Raw genomic sequence first — 17,142 nt, 5'->3', positions numbered from 1 at the left:
AGTAGATGGAAACTGTAAACACTTTATTTTTTCCATTTTACTTTGACATCCTTTGTATGTTTATTTTCAAATTATTTTACCAAAAAAAAAATTAAACAGCTTCTGGTATATGTGTGGTTTCATGCAATTTTGAGTCATTGTTTACACAGTTGTTTACACTGTGAAAAGAGATGTGTACAGAAAGATACCCTTACCCCAGGAAAATATTGCCAAGAATTTGTGATAATGAGTAATTATTTTTTTATATACAGAAATCTACCTTAGGAATGTGGAAGGCTTTATCCATATCAAAGTGTGATGCATTTGATTATTTTAAAGGCTTTTTTTCACACATTTGAACTACAGTGGGATGCAAAAGTTTGGGCAACCTTGTTAATAGTCATTATTTTCCTGTATAAATCGTTGGTTGTTACGATAAAAAATGTCAGTTAAATATATCATATAGGAGACACACACAGTGATATTTGAGAAGTGAAATGAAGTTTATTGGATTTACAGAAAGTGTGCAATAATTGTTCAAACAAAATCAGGCAGGTGCATAAATTTGGGCACCACAAAAAAAGAAATGAAATCAATATTTAGTAGATCTGCCTTTTGCAGAAATTACAGCCTCTAAACGCTTGCTGTAGGTTCCAATGAGAGTCTGGATTGTGGTTGAAGGTATTTTGGACCATTCCTCTTTACAAAACATCTCTAGTTCATTCAGGTTTGATGGCTTCCGAGCATGGACAGCTCTCTTTAACTCACACCACAGATTTTCAATTATATTCAGGTCTGGGGACTGAGATGGCCATTCCAGAACGTTGTACTTGTTCCTCTGCATGAATGCCTTAGTGGATTTTGAGCAGTGTTTTGGGTCGTTGTCTTGTTGAAAGATCCAGCCCCGGCGCAGCTTCAGCTTTGTCACGGATTCCTGGACATTGGTCTCCAGAATCTGCTGATACTGAGTGGAATCCATGCGTCCCTCAACTTTGACAAGATTCCCAGTCCCTGCACTGGCCACACAGCCCCACAGCATGATGGAACCACCACCATATTTTACTGTAGGTAGCAGGTGTTTTCTTGGAATGCTGTGTTCTTTTTCCTCCATGCATAACGCCCCTTGTTATGCCCAAATAACTGAATTTTAGTTTCATCAGTCCACAGCACCTTATTCCAAAATGAAGCTGGCTTGTTCAAATGTGCTTGAGCATACCTCAAGCGGCTCTGTTTGTGCTGTGGGCGGAGAAAAGGCTTCCTCTGCATCACTCTCGCATACAGCATCTCCTTGTGTAAAGTGTGCCGAATGGTTGAAAGATGCACAGTGACTCCATCTGCTGCAAGATGATGTTGTAGGTCTTTGGTGCTGGTCTGTGGGTTGACTCTGACTGTTCTCACCATTCGTCGCTTCTGTCTATCCGAAATCTTTCTTGGTCTGCCACTTCGAGCCTTAACTTGAACTGAGCCTGTGGTCTTCCATTTCCTCAATATGTTCCTAACTGTGGAAATAGACAGCTTAAATCTCTGGGACAGCTTTCTGTATCCTTCCCCTAAACCATGATGGTGAACAATCTTTGTCTTCAGGTCATTTGAGAGTTGTTTTGTGACCCCCATGTTGCTACTCTTCAGAGAAAATTAAAGGAAGAGGGAAACTTACAATTGACCCCCTTAAATACTCTTTCTCATTATAGGATTCACCTGTGTATGTAGGTCAGGGATCACTGAGCTTACCAAGCCAATTTGAGTTCCAATAATTAGTTCTAAAAGTTTTGGAATCAATAAAATGACAACGGTGCCCAAATTTATGCACCTGCCTGATTTTGTTTGAACAATTATTGCACACTTTCTGTAAATCCAATAAACTACATTTCACTACTCAAATATCACTGTGTGTGTCTCTTATATGATATATTTAACTGACATTTTTTATCGTAACAACCAACGATTTATACAAGAAAATAATGACTATTAACAAGGTTGCCCAAACTTTTGCATCCCACTGTAAACCCTGTATTACCCATTTATAAACACTAACAAGCATTTTTTTTCTTAACAACAATCCTTGACCATAAAATATAATTTGCCTTGCCAAACTAAAGTATACTATGATTGTCTGAAATACCTTTAACTTGAAAACTATCAAGCATCCTTTAAGAGGGAATGTTTGAGATAGAATAGACTTTAAGCTATAGTATAGCTTTTCATTTCTTATCTGGCTGCTTGAGAAATGGCTGGGTGGCCCTTAATTTTCTCACATTACCTACTGTCTGATACATTTAAAAGCACTGTATTACGGATTGAGACACATCACATTTTGCAACTATTTCCTCATCTTGGATATTTAGCTTATGAATCTTATTTGCATATGTGGTTTGCATACCCCATACCGGTTTGAGCAAAACATCTTAATAAGTTTTCTCAAAATAATTTAGGGTATGATTGCAACAAAATATAAATTATAATGTTGCTGGAAGAATATCTGTGCCTTCCAGAAACTGGCATTCATAGTCAAGTTAAAATCAAAAGAAATAAATCCATGCCAATCAAAGTATTCTCTGGTTCATTTATTTTTTTTTTAAATGGTAAGTTTATAAAGTTGATAATGTGACCATTGCCAGAGTGTGTTATTCTGAGCAAGAGAAACATATATAAACACATTAGGAACTTCTGCAGAGGGAGGGTGTCTGTTAGCAAAAGGTACTTAAAAAAGCTTCACTTCATTGATTATGTAGAGACAGTAAAGAAAAACAATTGTTGCCATGAAGAAATATATTTATTTATCTACAGGCTACAAAGAAAATACAAATAATACATGCAAACCTGTATCACATAAAATTTAATAACTATTGAATATTGATAAATACTTAATAACTAAAGTGGCCATTTTTATAAATTTTGGTTATGTTGCTGATTGAAACAGTCAGTATATCATTGAAGGACATATTAGCAGATTTTGTTTCATCCTGTTTAGGAAACTTCACAAGCTCATCAGCTGGTAGCAGACTTGTTCAGACTCTAGTGCCGTCTAGTGGACAGTGAATTATCAGTTGTGTGTTTTAAAGTTTGAGAAGACAGAAGAATACTCCCCTCAAAAATTATATATTGTAAAATTTTTACTTACTTGTGTTGTTTACCGTGATGACAGAGAAAACTTTTTAGTCTAATGAAATAAAGTTCTTGAATTAATAATGCCAGTCCAGTGCTCCCATTTTTATTAAATGAGTTTGTGAAGCTGCCTGAGGAATTGACCTTCCCTTCTGTTTGTTGAAGAACCTCAAATATGTACAAATACAAGGCATACTTTAACCCCAATAATGTTTTTATTTATTTTTTATCGTTTAATGTCTAATTGTACATCTCTTTTGACCATGTGCTACAATATTAATATCGTGTGAACCACCATGGTAGCTAATGGTTTTAATTCAAAAGCTTGTTTCTGTGTGAACACATTCCCAGTTGTATGCAGTTAACAATATTTTTGCCAAAGTTCAAGTGTTTGGTACATTGTGAATATATGATAGGATTCCTCACATTTAGGTTATGCGACACAAGTAATTTGTCATTTTTAATGGACGTGTTTATATTTGGTTTTGTTCAGTGTTAGCCCCTGCTCAAGCCATTTGTATCAGGAATTGTGTTATGTATATTCTTCTTGAAAATATGAGATTTGGATTTTCTGTGCCATGACTATGAAAATGAGGGGTACATAACAGAATAAAAACCTACCATTTTTGGCTGGCTATTCCTTTCTCAGATTCCAAAGATATTTATGTTTCTTAAGGTTTCCTTTGTACCTCACAGTAATACCAAAGTGTGTTGATGATCTTCTAAAAGAAGGTTGGTAATGGTAGGTTTAGGATATGTCTCCAGGTGCCTTTCTTCTGTTACTAGGCATTAAACAGATATTTATATGTTAGAGGGGCATTTCGTTATATGAGTTGACTACAGCTAAAACTTACGGTAAAATTAATAAATGATGTATCATATTATGTAATGGAGTATGGAGAGTGAGAGAAAGCGATTGACATAGGAGTCCTCAGTGGTACACTTTTTACTTAATCTTACCACTTCAGGAGGGAAAAGAAGTTTGAAGATTCAAACAAACCAACAGTTTTGACTCTGTCCTGTTTACTTTAACATGCTGCATTCTTTCTGTATTAATTTTTCCATTGTGTCATATTGTAATAGAGGGACCTTTTTTGTTTACTTTTGCTGCCATAAGGGGCCTCAATTCTTACAACATATACCCTCTGAGCTTGGTCTGCTATATCAAAATAAGTAACAAAGGTAGAGATGAATTATCAGTTCTTTTATGTTTTATTTAATAAAGGTATTTGCAGTATAAATTTAATAAAGGATTTGTTAATTAAGTTAAAGTTTGAGGAAGTGATGAAATTTGAACATACCTACTTAACTGATAGGTTACTCTGTCAGCCTGTTGAAGTCTTTTGTAGTTATGCATGCTGCTAGGAGAGTGTATGTGAACTAATTTTTATCCTTTATGTGGTTCAGATTCTTCTGTTTATGGATATGAAGCCAGTTTTGCAGCATATAAATTTGAAGGCTTTCAGTATGATGCTGCAGTGGTTTCAGGAGATTGGTTTCTAGACAGGGACTGGTGACAATGTTTTTTTGTGCTGCATATTGTTACTATGCCCACCTGGGGTTGTTCGTTTTGTTCTTCTGTTTTTTTACCCCAAACTGCAAATATCTGTGTAATGTGGTAATTAGATATTTAAAATTGGTCCAGTGTGTGTGTGAATGTGCTTTGCTGTGCACTGGTACTGTGCCCAAAATTGATTATTGCCTTTGATGTTGGTACTGTTGAGATATGCTCCAGATTCATGTATTAAATTGGTTTGAAAACGATTATAATAAGGCAGTGTTAATTTTACTAGACTTCATTAAAACTTACCTCGCAGATACTACAGATCCAGTCCCTCATATATGGCCACCTCAATTTTATCCACATCCATGGATTATAAGTAATACACCAGTAGTCCTTAATGTCTCCTGTTGTACTATTATTAAAAGGTTTTTGGAGTTGTTTCATTTGCTTGTTTCTTCTGAAAATATTTGCATTTAAAAAAATAATAAGGTAAAGCTTAAAAGAACTACTGCAGATACTCAACTGAAGTTGTGTAGAGAATGTTCAGATATTGTTGTGTTGAGACTGGCAGTACATCAATTTGCAAAATAACAATTTTGTATCTTATATAATAAGTAAAGCTTTCAATAAATGTTTTGTTGTTTTTATAGACAGCATCGTGTTGGAGAGTGGGATTGAGGAAGTGGGTTTAGTTGCAGGCCGAAGTCAGAGAGAAAAAAAACGTTCCTATAAAGATCTCCTCCGAGAAGAGGAGGAAATTGCTGCTCAAGTGAGAAAATCCTCAAAGAAACGCAAGGTAATCTATTCTAGCTTCTGGTGAAGTATAGTTTGAAGTTAAAATTTCAAGTTAATTTTCTTAAAAATATCAACATCTTGAAAATTAATGTATCATGGAGTAATTTTTTATGTGTTTTATTTTGTCAGAATAATCAGTGATACTTGCTGGTTTGCGATACAGCAGCACAGATGCACAGTGATATCAGCAATTTAATCAACAATTCAGAAGCAGTAACTCCAGATGCAGAATGCACTTGTGCACTTGTGTTTAAAATCACTGAAGACAGAAAGCTGTTTTTGCTAGAAGCATTTTTCAGTAGCCAAAGGTTTATATCCTCTTTGTAAAATTTTTCAGACTCTTTTACTTGCTGGATTACTAGAGATAATTAGAAATCATAAGTACAGTACTGTATGTTTATGGCTTGCAGAAAATGAAACATTTAAAAGCAAAATTTATTTGTCGGCAAATATCTTAAAGTAAAAACTGAAGCATGATGCTTTACTGTCATTATTAAGCAGTTAATTCATTGCATCTATGTAAAAAAAGTGCTATCTCTCATACCACAGTCACAACACTTAAGAGGAGGCAAAGCAGCAGAAGAAAGCTGCCACAAACAATCATTTTGTAAACAATTTATTGAGTAGTAATAGCAGTAACTGATAAGTGCATTTAGCAGACAATTTATCTGTTCTGGGCAAAGAAGAAATGTGGTTTTAACTTTTGTCTCAACACTCATCACTAGAATCAGTTTGCCAAGGTAACCAACTTCACAACACTTAAAGAACTATTGCTGAACAGCCAAGTAAGTGTAAATAGGTTACTTATTGTTGGCTTCTTTTACAGGAGTTCATTCATTGAGCTAGTGTTGTTGTGGAACAACACACAATGATCAAACAACTACTTTCTCAGATTTTCGGGTGAAATATTCCCACACTGAAGAGACTTTTTCTTGATATTTTGAGGAATGTTATTCTACTAAATGTGGTGCAGCTGCTGCCATGATTAGCCTACTCAAAAACAGTACAAAAAGTCATAGCATGCCAGCGTGCAGTATAGGGGCAGTGACAACTAATCAATTTAGTAATAAACTTGCATTTTCTTAAAGTTTTAATCAACTACATTGATTAGTTATGGCAGCTCTACAGCAGAATAGGCTTGGTGCTAATAAGAAATTACTGTGTCACTATAAACAAAGTTCAGGTGTGTATTAAATGAGTGATAGAGTTACTGCAATTTTAGCAAAACAACAGGCAGATGTTGCTAAGGTTGTTAAACTGAACATTCAAGTGTTTTTCATTTCAAGTGTATTCAAAATGTTTTTTCACTAATTTATTTCTTTACTGTAAAACAAAATTTGGACACTAAGTTAACTTATATGTGGTCATATTATATGACATTTCTGGTGTGATGTGACTAGTCACATAACATACATCTTGTATCCAGCAATCCTGTAGCATCGTAGTGACCAGAAATACAAAATGGCAGTGCGCATGAAAGCTAGAAGCACAAAATTGTGGTAGCCAAATAAGCAAACAAATGCATATCAAAATAGTGGCACTAAGGGAACTTTATTTATATAAAATAATGTCAATAATGAGGTCACCATCATAGTGGTAATTTATAAACAAAAGATACAATGAAAATGAAAAGATATTTGTGCATTCTTGAAAGACATTGGGCAAGAACATTGTTTAAATTTGCCAAATGAAGTGGCTCTGCTTATCTTAACTACATCATTGATTGTCCTATACTCTGATTAACTAAACATGGCAGAGTTAATTACTGCTAGACCTGGTTGTTGCAGAGGCACTTCTGAGTTTCTGGTTGCTACAGGTAGAATGGTCAGTGGGTTATTTGTTTAATCTCAGGGTTAGAGGTGTTTGCATTTGAAAGTTGGTGTTGAAATGTCAGAACCTCTTGTTGTTGTAGACATTTTAGGGCTGTACACCATAGCAATAATTAATCTTCTTCTTTCGGCTGCTTCCATTAGGGTTGCCACAGCAGATCATCTTCTTCCATATCTTTCTGTCCTCTGCATCTTGTTCTGTTACACCTATCACCTGCATGCCCTCTCTCACCACATCCATCCTCCTCTTAGGCCTTCCTCTTTTTCTCTTCCCTGGCAGCTCTATCCTTAGCATCCTTCTCCCAATATACTCAGCATCTCTCCTCTCCCAACCAATGCAATCTCGCCTCTCTGACTTTGTCTCCCAACCCTCCAACTTGAGCTGACCCTCTAATGCACTCATTTCTTATCCCTGTCACACCCAATGCAAATCTTAGCATCTTTAACTTGGCTATCTCCAGCTCTGTCTCCTGCTTTCTGGTCAGTGCCACCGTCTCCATCCCATATAACATAGCTGGTCTCACTACCGTCCTGTAGACCTTCCTGTAACAAAAATGAAAATGAGAAGTTAATGTACCAGTCAGCTAATTAAGATCACAGTGAACATTTACAACCATCAACAGCCTCTACAAAGTAAAAATGGTTTAAGTAAAAACAGTGAGTGCCCACTTCTTTTTTCATAATTAGGGTATTTTTTCACTATTTTCTAGTGCTTGGCCTAAGCACAGGTTAAGATAAGTTATTTATGTAATACATTCCAAAGTGAAGAGACAGTCAATTGTCTGACGCCAGCCCTTGACTTTATGCTTTTTCGTTCACAGGACAGTGAGTTTTATTTGTTACCCGGAGAATCACATAAGAAAAAGAAGAAGTATTATGATGAGGAATATCATTATGGAGGTACAGACAATATGTAAAAGAACAGACAGCTTTGTTTGTCTAGTTTTTGAATTATAAAGGACATAAAGTAGTTAAATTAAAGTGCAGTAAATGTGGATTTGTGCTTGTTATGGACATATGTATATGATGAAATGCATTCTTTGCAGATTAGCATGGAAACGATTAAAAAGCTGATAGAATTATTTTCTGTTATGTTTAACTCACTTAGTTTCATATACTGTAGAGGGAAATTTAAACATGAGAAATTCTAAGTGGAATGAAACAGCATCATTGAGTGTGTTTATATACATACACAAAACAGTGATAAGGTGAGTAACCGAGTTAAGCCAGAAATCTGAAACAAATCTGCATTTACTTGTGCAAGTAATCTTCTGCAGTTGTTCTTTGGCAAAATGTTTCAACATCATTAAACTGCACTAAAAAAGAGTTACATGTCCTCATTGGCCTCTATGAATTTAAAAATAAGCAAGAAACCAGTGATAATTTTCTTGTTTTTTATAAATATATTCTCCATGTCTTCAGAAACACATAACATTTATTTTGTTTTTTTACGTTCTTGACCTGAGCTACCGATGATGAACACTGGCTGCTGCATCACCTGATCACACTATTTTGACATATCTATAGCAAATAGCTGATGAAAACTAAACTGACAGATATGTTTTTCTTTTACTAAATTGCATGTAGCATACTTTTTTCTGCGTGGTTGTGATGGAGTTCTGCTATGGAGCATTGTACCAGTATGTTTGCTTCTTGCCTTATTCCCAATGCTGCTGCAATAATAGTAGCAAAGGTATTTTTACTTCAATAAAATAAATATTGCATTATGTTACTTGGTACTTTAAAAAGTAATCTACTGCTTAATGCATGCTACTTTTACTTGTTATCCTGCTGTTCTCTAGATTGTGCTGCTGAGCTTAGCACTGTATGTTCACCTCATTAACATAAATTTGGTGACTTCGGAAATATTGAGACAGATTATTTAAACCAGAAGAATGAATAATGCTGTAGCTTATGCATTATGCAAACACGGTCTTGACAGAGGACAACGGACATGCGCAGACTACAAAATCCTTAACTTTAACCAGGTTAAGTGTTAATTAGCCAGATAATTGGGTTATTCACTGAGAAATCTACATCTGTTAACCAGGCTTTTCAGAGACCAATAACCCGGTTCAGTAACAGGAATAATGGTTTAATTCAATTGTAGAAGCCATGTTTTTTTATTACTAACAGGATTATGAAAGTGTATGCGAATGTAAATGTATTGTACACTTGTTGAATACAGTTGCCATTGCTTTAAAGTCCACAGGAATAACAAGAAACACATAAAGAGAGTAAAAATAAATAAAACAATTAAAAAAACAACTTTTTTTTCAAACTGCTACGTGGACATAGTTAAGCTTCTGTGCAGTTGCAGCACCTTTTTAATGATGTTATTTACCATCCCTGTCAAAAATTTCATATTGCCCCAACTTTTGTGAATATATCCAGCTCTAACTCTAAATATGCAATTAAGAAAACTTTTGTTCACTTAGATGCAGATAACAAATTGAAGGGAAACAATAAAATGACAACAGAAGCCTTATGCCAGTGTAAAAAGACAAAGTTTTTAGTGTCCGTATTTAAATGCAGACCTAAATCAAGGGGGGTGAGCAGCAGAAAAAACCTGGAGACGTGTTTAGGCCAAAGGTTACTTTACAAAGAATGTAAGAATGTAAACCTAGAAGTAGTCATAATACAAATATTACAGAAGATAAAAAGTACAGTAATGAAGTAGCAAAAACTTACTTAAAAGCAAACAAAGTCTCAGCAATAAGTGTAGCAAAGAGATTCTGTGGTTTTCAGGTGTATCAATAAATTGCTACATGGTGCTTTTCCAAAAAATGTTTTTTGATTAACAAATGAGACAGTTAAGAGACCCTTTCTTTGAAATAATTGGAATGACAACCCACTTTAATAAAATTTAAGAACATAAACTATTTGAAACATAGGCATAGGGCTGCTTATTGCGTAATGTACTTATATTTTCATTCTTAATGCACTGCCCTATTTTTTATTGCTGTTTTATACATCTTTACCTATGAATTGCTTGCTATTTGAGTGAAATGCTTTTTCAGCATGAATTGTGCATGTTCACATGTACAGTATATACAGAAAAATGTTTTTAGTTGATTTGCTTCTTTGTTCACTTGAAACTTAAACAAAATATTAAAGTGGATTATTAAATGCTACTACTGTTAAGTGTGCATTCATTTTTGTAAAGTATGTTATTTGTGCATTGTTTTTCTTGTCTAATTTTAATTTGTTTTTCTTTGTATATAATTACTTCTTTGACATCTTGTATCTTGCACATGAACTACATAGTTTGTATGATAATATGCTATAGAAATAAATGTTGTTGCAAAGTGTTAATATCATTCTCCAGACTGCCTTCTCCTACAGTGTACTGGAGTAGTGCTGTGCATTGTCTATAGACTTTCTACCAAGTATCCTAAAGTTTACAACTGGTAAAGCAATACTGAATCTTCTGAGTCATGTCAGTATACTGCATATCAGTTTCCACGAAGACGACAGCCTCCATCTAATTTTTCTAAATGTAGATGATAGACAGTGATTCCTGGAACTGAAGGGATCTGGTTAGCAGACCATAAAATAAAAGGGAAAACATATCTGTTTATAGTGTTTAAGTCTTTGTCAGTCAAGTCATTCACTTTACTAATCATAATAACATTTTTATAATTGTACAATTAAGTTCTGATAGTTTTTAAAATAATGTAGCCCAGATCTAAATGTTCTTGTAATGGTTTTTTTTTATTTTAGAGCTCTCTCCATTACACTCGCTGAAAAAGAAGAAAAAAGTGGAATCCTCCTCATCTTCTTCACACACTGATACAGCAATGGGTCTCCTGAAGGCCATAACTTCTCCCCTGGCTACAGGATCAAAACCGAGCAGCCATTCCAAAAAAACAGCTTTCTCTCCCTATAGCCACAACTCTTTCTCAATGTATTCTGGTAGTGGCAGTGGTATTAAGGAGCGTCGGAAATCTGGGGATGATTTGGTACATCATAAATCCTTAAAGAAGTCATCTTCTAAAGGAACAGGACTGTATGTGAATACAAATCTTTCAGAACCCCTGACTCTGCGGGATGCAGAAGGACTGAAGATGAAACTTATTCTTTCTCCAAAAGACGAAGGAGGGGACAGTGACAATTTTAGTTACCCAGCCTCACATAGCACCCCTATGCATACCTCCAGTCATTCAAAGAAATCTTCAAAGAAACCCAGCCGTGACCATGGAAGTGGAGGCACTGTAGTGTTAAGTAAGACTATTCGTAAAAAACATCCCAAAGAACCTTTGCCTATTGTAGGTCAGGAAGTGGAAGTTGAAGGTAAGTGCTAGACACAATCAAGAAAATAAAGTGATCAGACATAAATTTAGAAACAAGAATTATTTTTTCTAGTTTAGAACATTGTTTTTATAACACGAGGGATCTTATTCATTCTGATATTTTTTTTTTCTGAATTTAGAATCTCTTCTGAATGTTGATTCAGTAATATTCATCACCAATTTAGCAGCCATTTAACAAACTTATCCAGGTTAGCTGGTCCTCCCCTATCCCCCATCTTTATAAATGAAAGGATCTTTTGTTCATGTGTGACTTATATTCAGTATTACAGATTTACCTGACCTTCAGCCTTTACTCTGCTAGCTGTTTAAGTTGAAAACTGCCCTTATTGGTAATTAAATTAGGACTGCAAACCATTACAATATTGGTAAAATTGACTTGTAGTGTTTCAGCTGTTCTAAATACTGAAAATGCTGACCCAACTGGCTTTTTTTTTTAGTTTACTTATTTTTTTAAATAAAACCCCACTGTGTTTTGGAGAGATTTTGGGAAGAAATTGCACAGTGCATCATATTTAATAAATATACATACACCAAAAATGTGCAGCTTAGGCAAATTGGTAAATGGACATCAAATCATTATATGTGAGAGAGGGTGCATGGTTGATTGTGCCCTGTGATGGCCTGATGTCCTATCGCATACTGGTTACTTTGTTTCATATGAACACCACAATCTTGAAATTGAATAGGCAAATTCACAAAATGAAATAATTTAATTTTAGGCTGATAGACTGCAATTGATTACTGCTTTGAAATATAATTTTCACACTCTTAAGTGGTGTTTCATTGTACAGTATATAAGATATACTATTTAATGCATAGTTTGAAAACCTTAGTTTTGAGCAGTGGTGCTTTGAGCTCAACCTTTAATGTCTAAGTTTAACGTAATGGTGAATGGCTTTTTTGAACAACAGGTACTGCAGTGAAGATAGTGGTACTCATAATTAATATTAAAAGTCAAATGTTCAAAAAGGAGTTTTGGTAATATACTATGTGCAACTAATGAGTCTCTTCAGCTTCAGAATGTACTCCTTTTAAAAGATTTTTTTAAAGTAAATGTAAATTTGCAAATATAAAATTTTGCTTTTCAGGTTTAAAAAGATGCCCATTTGGTAACTATGATAGTAAAGTGTTTCATCTAAAACTTGTCAAGCAAAATGACAGTCTGTGCAATATTGTTTTAAAAGAAACAACAATAATAAGGTCATCTAACTAAATCTCTATATAATAATAGGTCTGTTATTAATATATGCATTAAGTATATTCTGTAACAAATTAAGGAAAGGCAGACTACTTGCATAAAATTTATAAAAGATGTACTGCCCTCCAAACAAAAAACATTCAGTTAGATTAGGTAAAATGTTTTAATCCCAAGGTGAAATTTAGATGTATACAACAGCAGAAACATAAAAAACAGATAATGCAATCAATCAGTTAAATAATAATATATGTATATTGTTTAGAAATTGCAAGATCAACTTAAAGAGTATAAACATGTCGAGAGGAAGCATAAAGTTAAATTTGAGCAGCAATAGCTTCCCATATAACAATATAACTAAAGCATATACATTCCACCTCAATGGGCATTTCAAACTCTGCTCACTAGGGCATGCACTTTCTTGAAGAGATTTACTTTATGCTGCAGTTTTCCCCTGCCAGAGTCAGCTAACTTTTCTTCACCAGCTATATCATCAGGTATAAGCAGCAAACCAAATGTTATTAGTACAATCACAGTTATTTATTGGACTTTTAAAATCATATTTGCTTGTAAAATGCCTCTGATCTGGAGAGGGTTAAATTACCATTGAATTGAGTGGCAAAACTTGAAGTGATCACTATGCTAACACATTTGAGAAGGATGAAAGGGTAGAGAAAATACATATGTGTAACATCAGTCAATACAATACAATTCAGAACAGTATTGACTGAAAATCTGCACCCTCAGTTCCCAGGTTCATATCGTATACCATTAATGACTGTTACAGTGGAGTGAAATAGATAAACTAATAGTGTTAGAACTGGCATTTTAAACAGATGAATGACATTTTTTCTTCAGTTTTACAATATATTGAGCGAAATACATACATCAGTTGTGCAACACACGTTTCTTAAACTGTAAAAGGGCGTTACATATTTCATTCTTCTCTCTACTAACAATTTTAATTAACCTATGGAATGTACAAATTTTTTTCCTTCCAAACAAAGTCAAACTGTAGTTTATCTCTCCCAGATAAAAATCCCTTAAATTCCTTTAATAAGTAACAAAAGTACAGTTTCTCTGTTTTTCACTCATACATTATATTTGCTGCCCCTTAGTGTTTTAAACATCCGATTTAACATCAGAGTTATCCCCATACAGTGCATGTATTCCCTGAGGTAGTTCCTTTGCCTGTCATTGATAACCAAACTACACACAAAGTTTGTCCAGTCTTTAATAATTATGGGATATAGATGTTGACATTTATGTAGTTACTTCATTTACTTTATATACAGGACATTTCCCTGGTCTTATGGGAAAGGCTCCTATGACAGTAACCAATGTGGAAATACTAAAAACTGGCGCACCCCCAGCAAAACAAAATGATGATGCAAAGTGATAGTAAATAAAATTAAGTCTTTACAGAGAGAGTCTTGAAGAATATGAATGTTACCCTTGGATAAATAAACCCCTGATCAGTGTACACCTTTAGTGAAACAAGTTTTGAATAATTAATAAAAAAGGAAGAAATCAGTAGGGGCCTCGTGTATAAACAGTGCATATACACAAAAATGTTGCATACACCTGTTTCCAGACTCTCATTCAGATATATAAAAACTAAACATGGTGTAATGCCACCCACATTTTGAAGACAGCCTCAGACCATGTGTGCGCATGTTTCTGCTCAGTGTTGTAAACGGGTGGCACCCAACTTCAAAGCAGTGGTACTGTTTCTGTGTGGTTTTCCTTTCTTTTTTATATTTGCATCTATGACAACCAATTTAATTGCATATCATTTACAAATTTAATTCACTTGATTGTAATCAATCTGTAACAATACAATTTAATTGCAAATGCTGCCTCGAGACCTAGGGTGATGTTTAGCACCATAGATACTCTCTTAAACCCACCTATCAGCGACCTCCTTGAGAGTACGCCTGAGACCTGTGAGCTTTTTCTTAATTATTTTATAAATAAAATTCAAGCCATACTTTCCAGCATTGCTCTTCCAAGTGTTGATTACTGTGGGAAGATACCAATCACTCTAAGGCCAGTACACAGCCAGTTTACTTCCTTTCAACTTATTTCTTCTTCTCAGCTAGCTGATATAATCCTGCATATGAAACCTTCCAATTATCTGCTAGATATCTTACCTGCACACCTACGTAAAGATACTTTTAAAGCGTTTTGTCCAATTGTGTTGGCTATTATTAACAACTGTCTAAAATCCAGAATAATGCCAGACAACTTTAAACATGCAATTGTTCAGCCTTTGCTGAAGAAGTCCACACTTGATCCTACAGCTCTTTCAAACTATAGGGTGGTCCAGATCTAATTATGCAATTTTCATTATGCTATAAGTTTATTACATAGAAAATCACCTGAAAAATTCCAGACCATTGAGATGTGTGCAAACTGACGACATGAAGAATTGTCTTCGTGCCGAACTGGAATCTTCCACGCATAAATCAAAGTCATCCATACTATCTGGATCTGCATAATTAGATCTGGACCACCCTGTATAGGCCTATTTCTAAGCTCCCATTTCTGTCCAAAATTATGGAGAAAGTGGTTTCTTTGCAGTTAATTTCATATCTGGAGGATAACAATGTATGTAATGTGTTTTAGTCAGGTTTTAAAAAACTTCATAGTACTGAATCGGCTCTACTGAAGGTAACAAATGATATTTTATTAACTTTGGACTCTGGTTCTTCTGCAGTCTTGGTCTTGCTGGATCTCAGAGCGGCATTTGACACAGTGGACAGTCTAATATATAAACAATCAGAAAACTCCATACATGTATAGCAGATAATGACTCAATTATTTTTGCTAATCTAATTTCTCATTTATCTTTTTTAAAATAGGGAGGTTTGAACCAGAGTTCTATGGAGATGTATCTGGGTTTGATCTCTCTGGTGTATCTGGTGGATCTTTAGAAGGGTTTGGAGACACCGGATCTTCCTCAGGTGGAGAGCTGGAGGCCGGAGAACTTATCATTGATGATTCATACAGAGAGGTGCAGAAAAAAAAAAAGAAATCAAAAAAGAGTAAAAAAAAGAAAGATAAAGAAAAACACAAAAGTGAGAAGAAACATAGCAAACTCAGCAAGAAAAGTAGCAGTGGTAGTAATGTTCAACCGGTGACATCTCCAGGTAAAATGACATTTCTAAACAATGACATTTTAAATATTTGGTGTTTAGTTTTTTTTTTTTTTGGTTAGTGCAAGGTATAATAGTCTCTTACATTTTTAAGCAGCTATCTCCTGTTTTATTATCGTATTTCAGTTATATATTATAGTATATGTGACAGCTATATGTGATAGTTATGTTAATTGACAATGCAATGGAACCAAAAAATCTAGAGGTCGTTTTGGTAACTAGGCAAGAAAAATTGATTATAGTAATAGGAAGCACTTTTTCATGCACAGTATTGTGGCAGGCTGGAGCAAATTACTGAGATATGCATTTAAAGCAGACATGCTAACAACATTTAAACAGTCTCTGCATGATATTAGAGGGCAGCTTTGCTATCCCACAGTAATGAAGTGAACTAAATTGGCTGAATGGTCTTACTTGTCACCAACCTCCTTTCAAGAATCATCAAAGATAAAGAGTATAGGCAAAAGATAAATATACTGTATGTTCTTTTTTTCTAAGAACTCATTTTTCATTGTTCAAATCAGCCAGACTTGCAAAATATTTGTCACATTTGCAATTTTTACAAAACTGCAGATGAATGATACAAATAGGCTTAGTCTTGCTATTCTTAAAACATTGTTCAACCAGCTGGCTGCAGGGTCTCAGATCTTTACAGCGTCTCTTTAAGCATTTGTGCAGTTCCTTCTTCATTTTCAGAATCCTTCATTATTCTTCTGACTGTGGCTTCTAAAATCTTCAGCATTGAGTATTTTAGACTAATAACCTACATAGCTGTGTAACTTTTGAGAGTTTTTTTTTTTTTTTTAATTATAACACTGTCAACCTCTGTTCTGTACCCCACTTACAATCTGTATAAAGCCATACAATTTTTAACTTGTACCATTTCCAAGGATCTTCCTCTCCCAAAAAGAAGTTTACAGAAGTAGCAGTAAGAGTTTCACCTAAACTGTGACAACTCAAGCTGTTAGTGGTGCAAACATATAAAAATGTAATCACACATTGACACCTGCATTTGAAATGAAGGTATGCATATGTATAACGTATGGATTACTCTTATGTAATTAATTATTTTAATCTTCTGTTATTTAATATATTGGAAATGTTTACATTCTTCACAGTCCTAATGATTATTCGTTGAATATAAAACGATAACATATTTAATCATTTTAGCGATTAAAATGATTACCTGATTTGGTGAATTGACCATACAGATCACTGTATGATCTGCAACATTTTTTCCTGATAAGTTTAAATTTTATGTGTA

The 17,142-nt window shown here is 34.5% G+C and overlaps 1 protein-coding gene across 3 annotated transcripts in view; it reads left to right on the top strand.

The window, feature by feature from the left end:
• hmgxb4a (HMG box domain containing 4a) overlaps window positions 1–17,142 on the top strand; it is a 53,217-nt gene that overhangs the window by 12,982 nt on the left and 23,093 nt on the right. For all 3 annotated transcript variants that reach the window (XM_039766446.1, XM_039766447.1, XM_039766445.1), the window contains exons 3-6: window positions 5,239–5,384; window positions 8,034–8,112; window positions 10,936–11,505; window positions 15,585–15,872. In XM_039766446.1, the coding sequence (XP_039622380.1) occupies window positions 5,239–5,384; window positions 8,034–8,112; window positions 10,936–11,505; window positions 15,585–15,872 (1,083 nt within the window). The remainder of the gene's footprint in view (window positions 1–5,238; window positions 5,385–8,033; window positions 8,113–10,935; window positions 11,506–15,584; window positions 15,873–17,142) is intronic.

This window comes from Polypterus senegalus, chromosome 10 (genome assembly GCF_016835505.1).
Source record: "Polypterus senegalus isolate Bchr_013 chromosome 10, ASM1683550v1, whole genome shotgun sequence".
In the NCBI taxonomy this organism is placed as follows: domain Eukaryota; kingdom Metazoa; phylum Chordata; class Cladistia; order Polypteriformes; family Polypteridae; genus Polypterus; species Polypterus senegalus.
The sequence above is the reverse complement of the archived record's forward strand: the minus strand, read 5'-3'. Positions and strand labels throughout refer to the sequence as shown.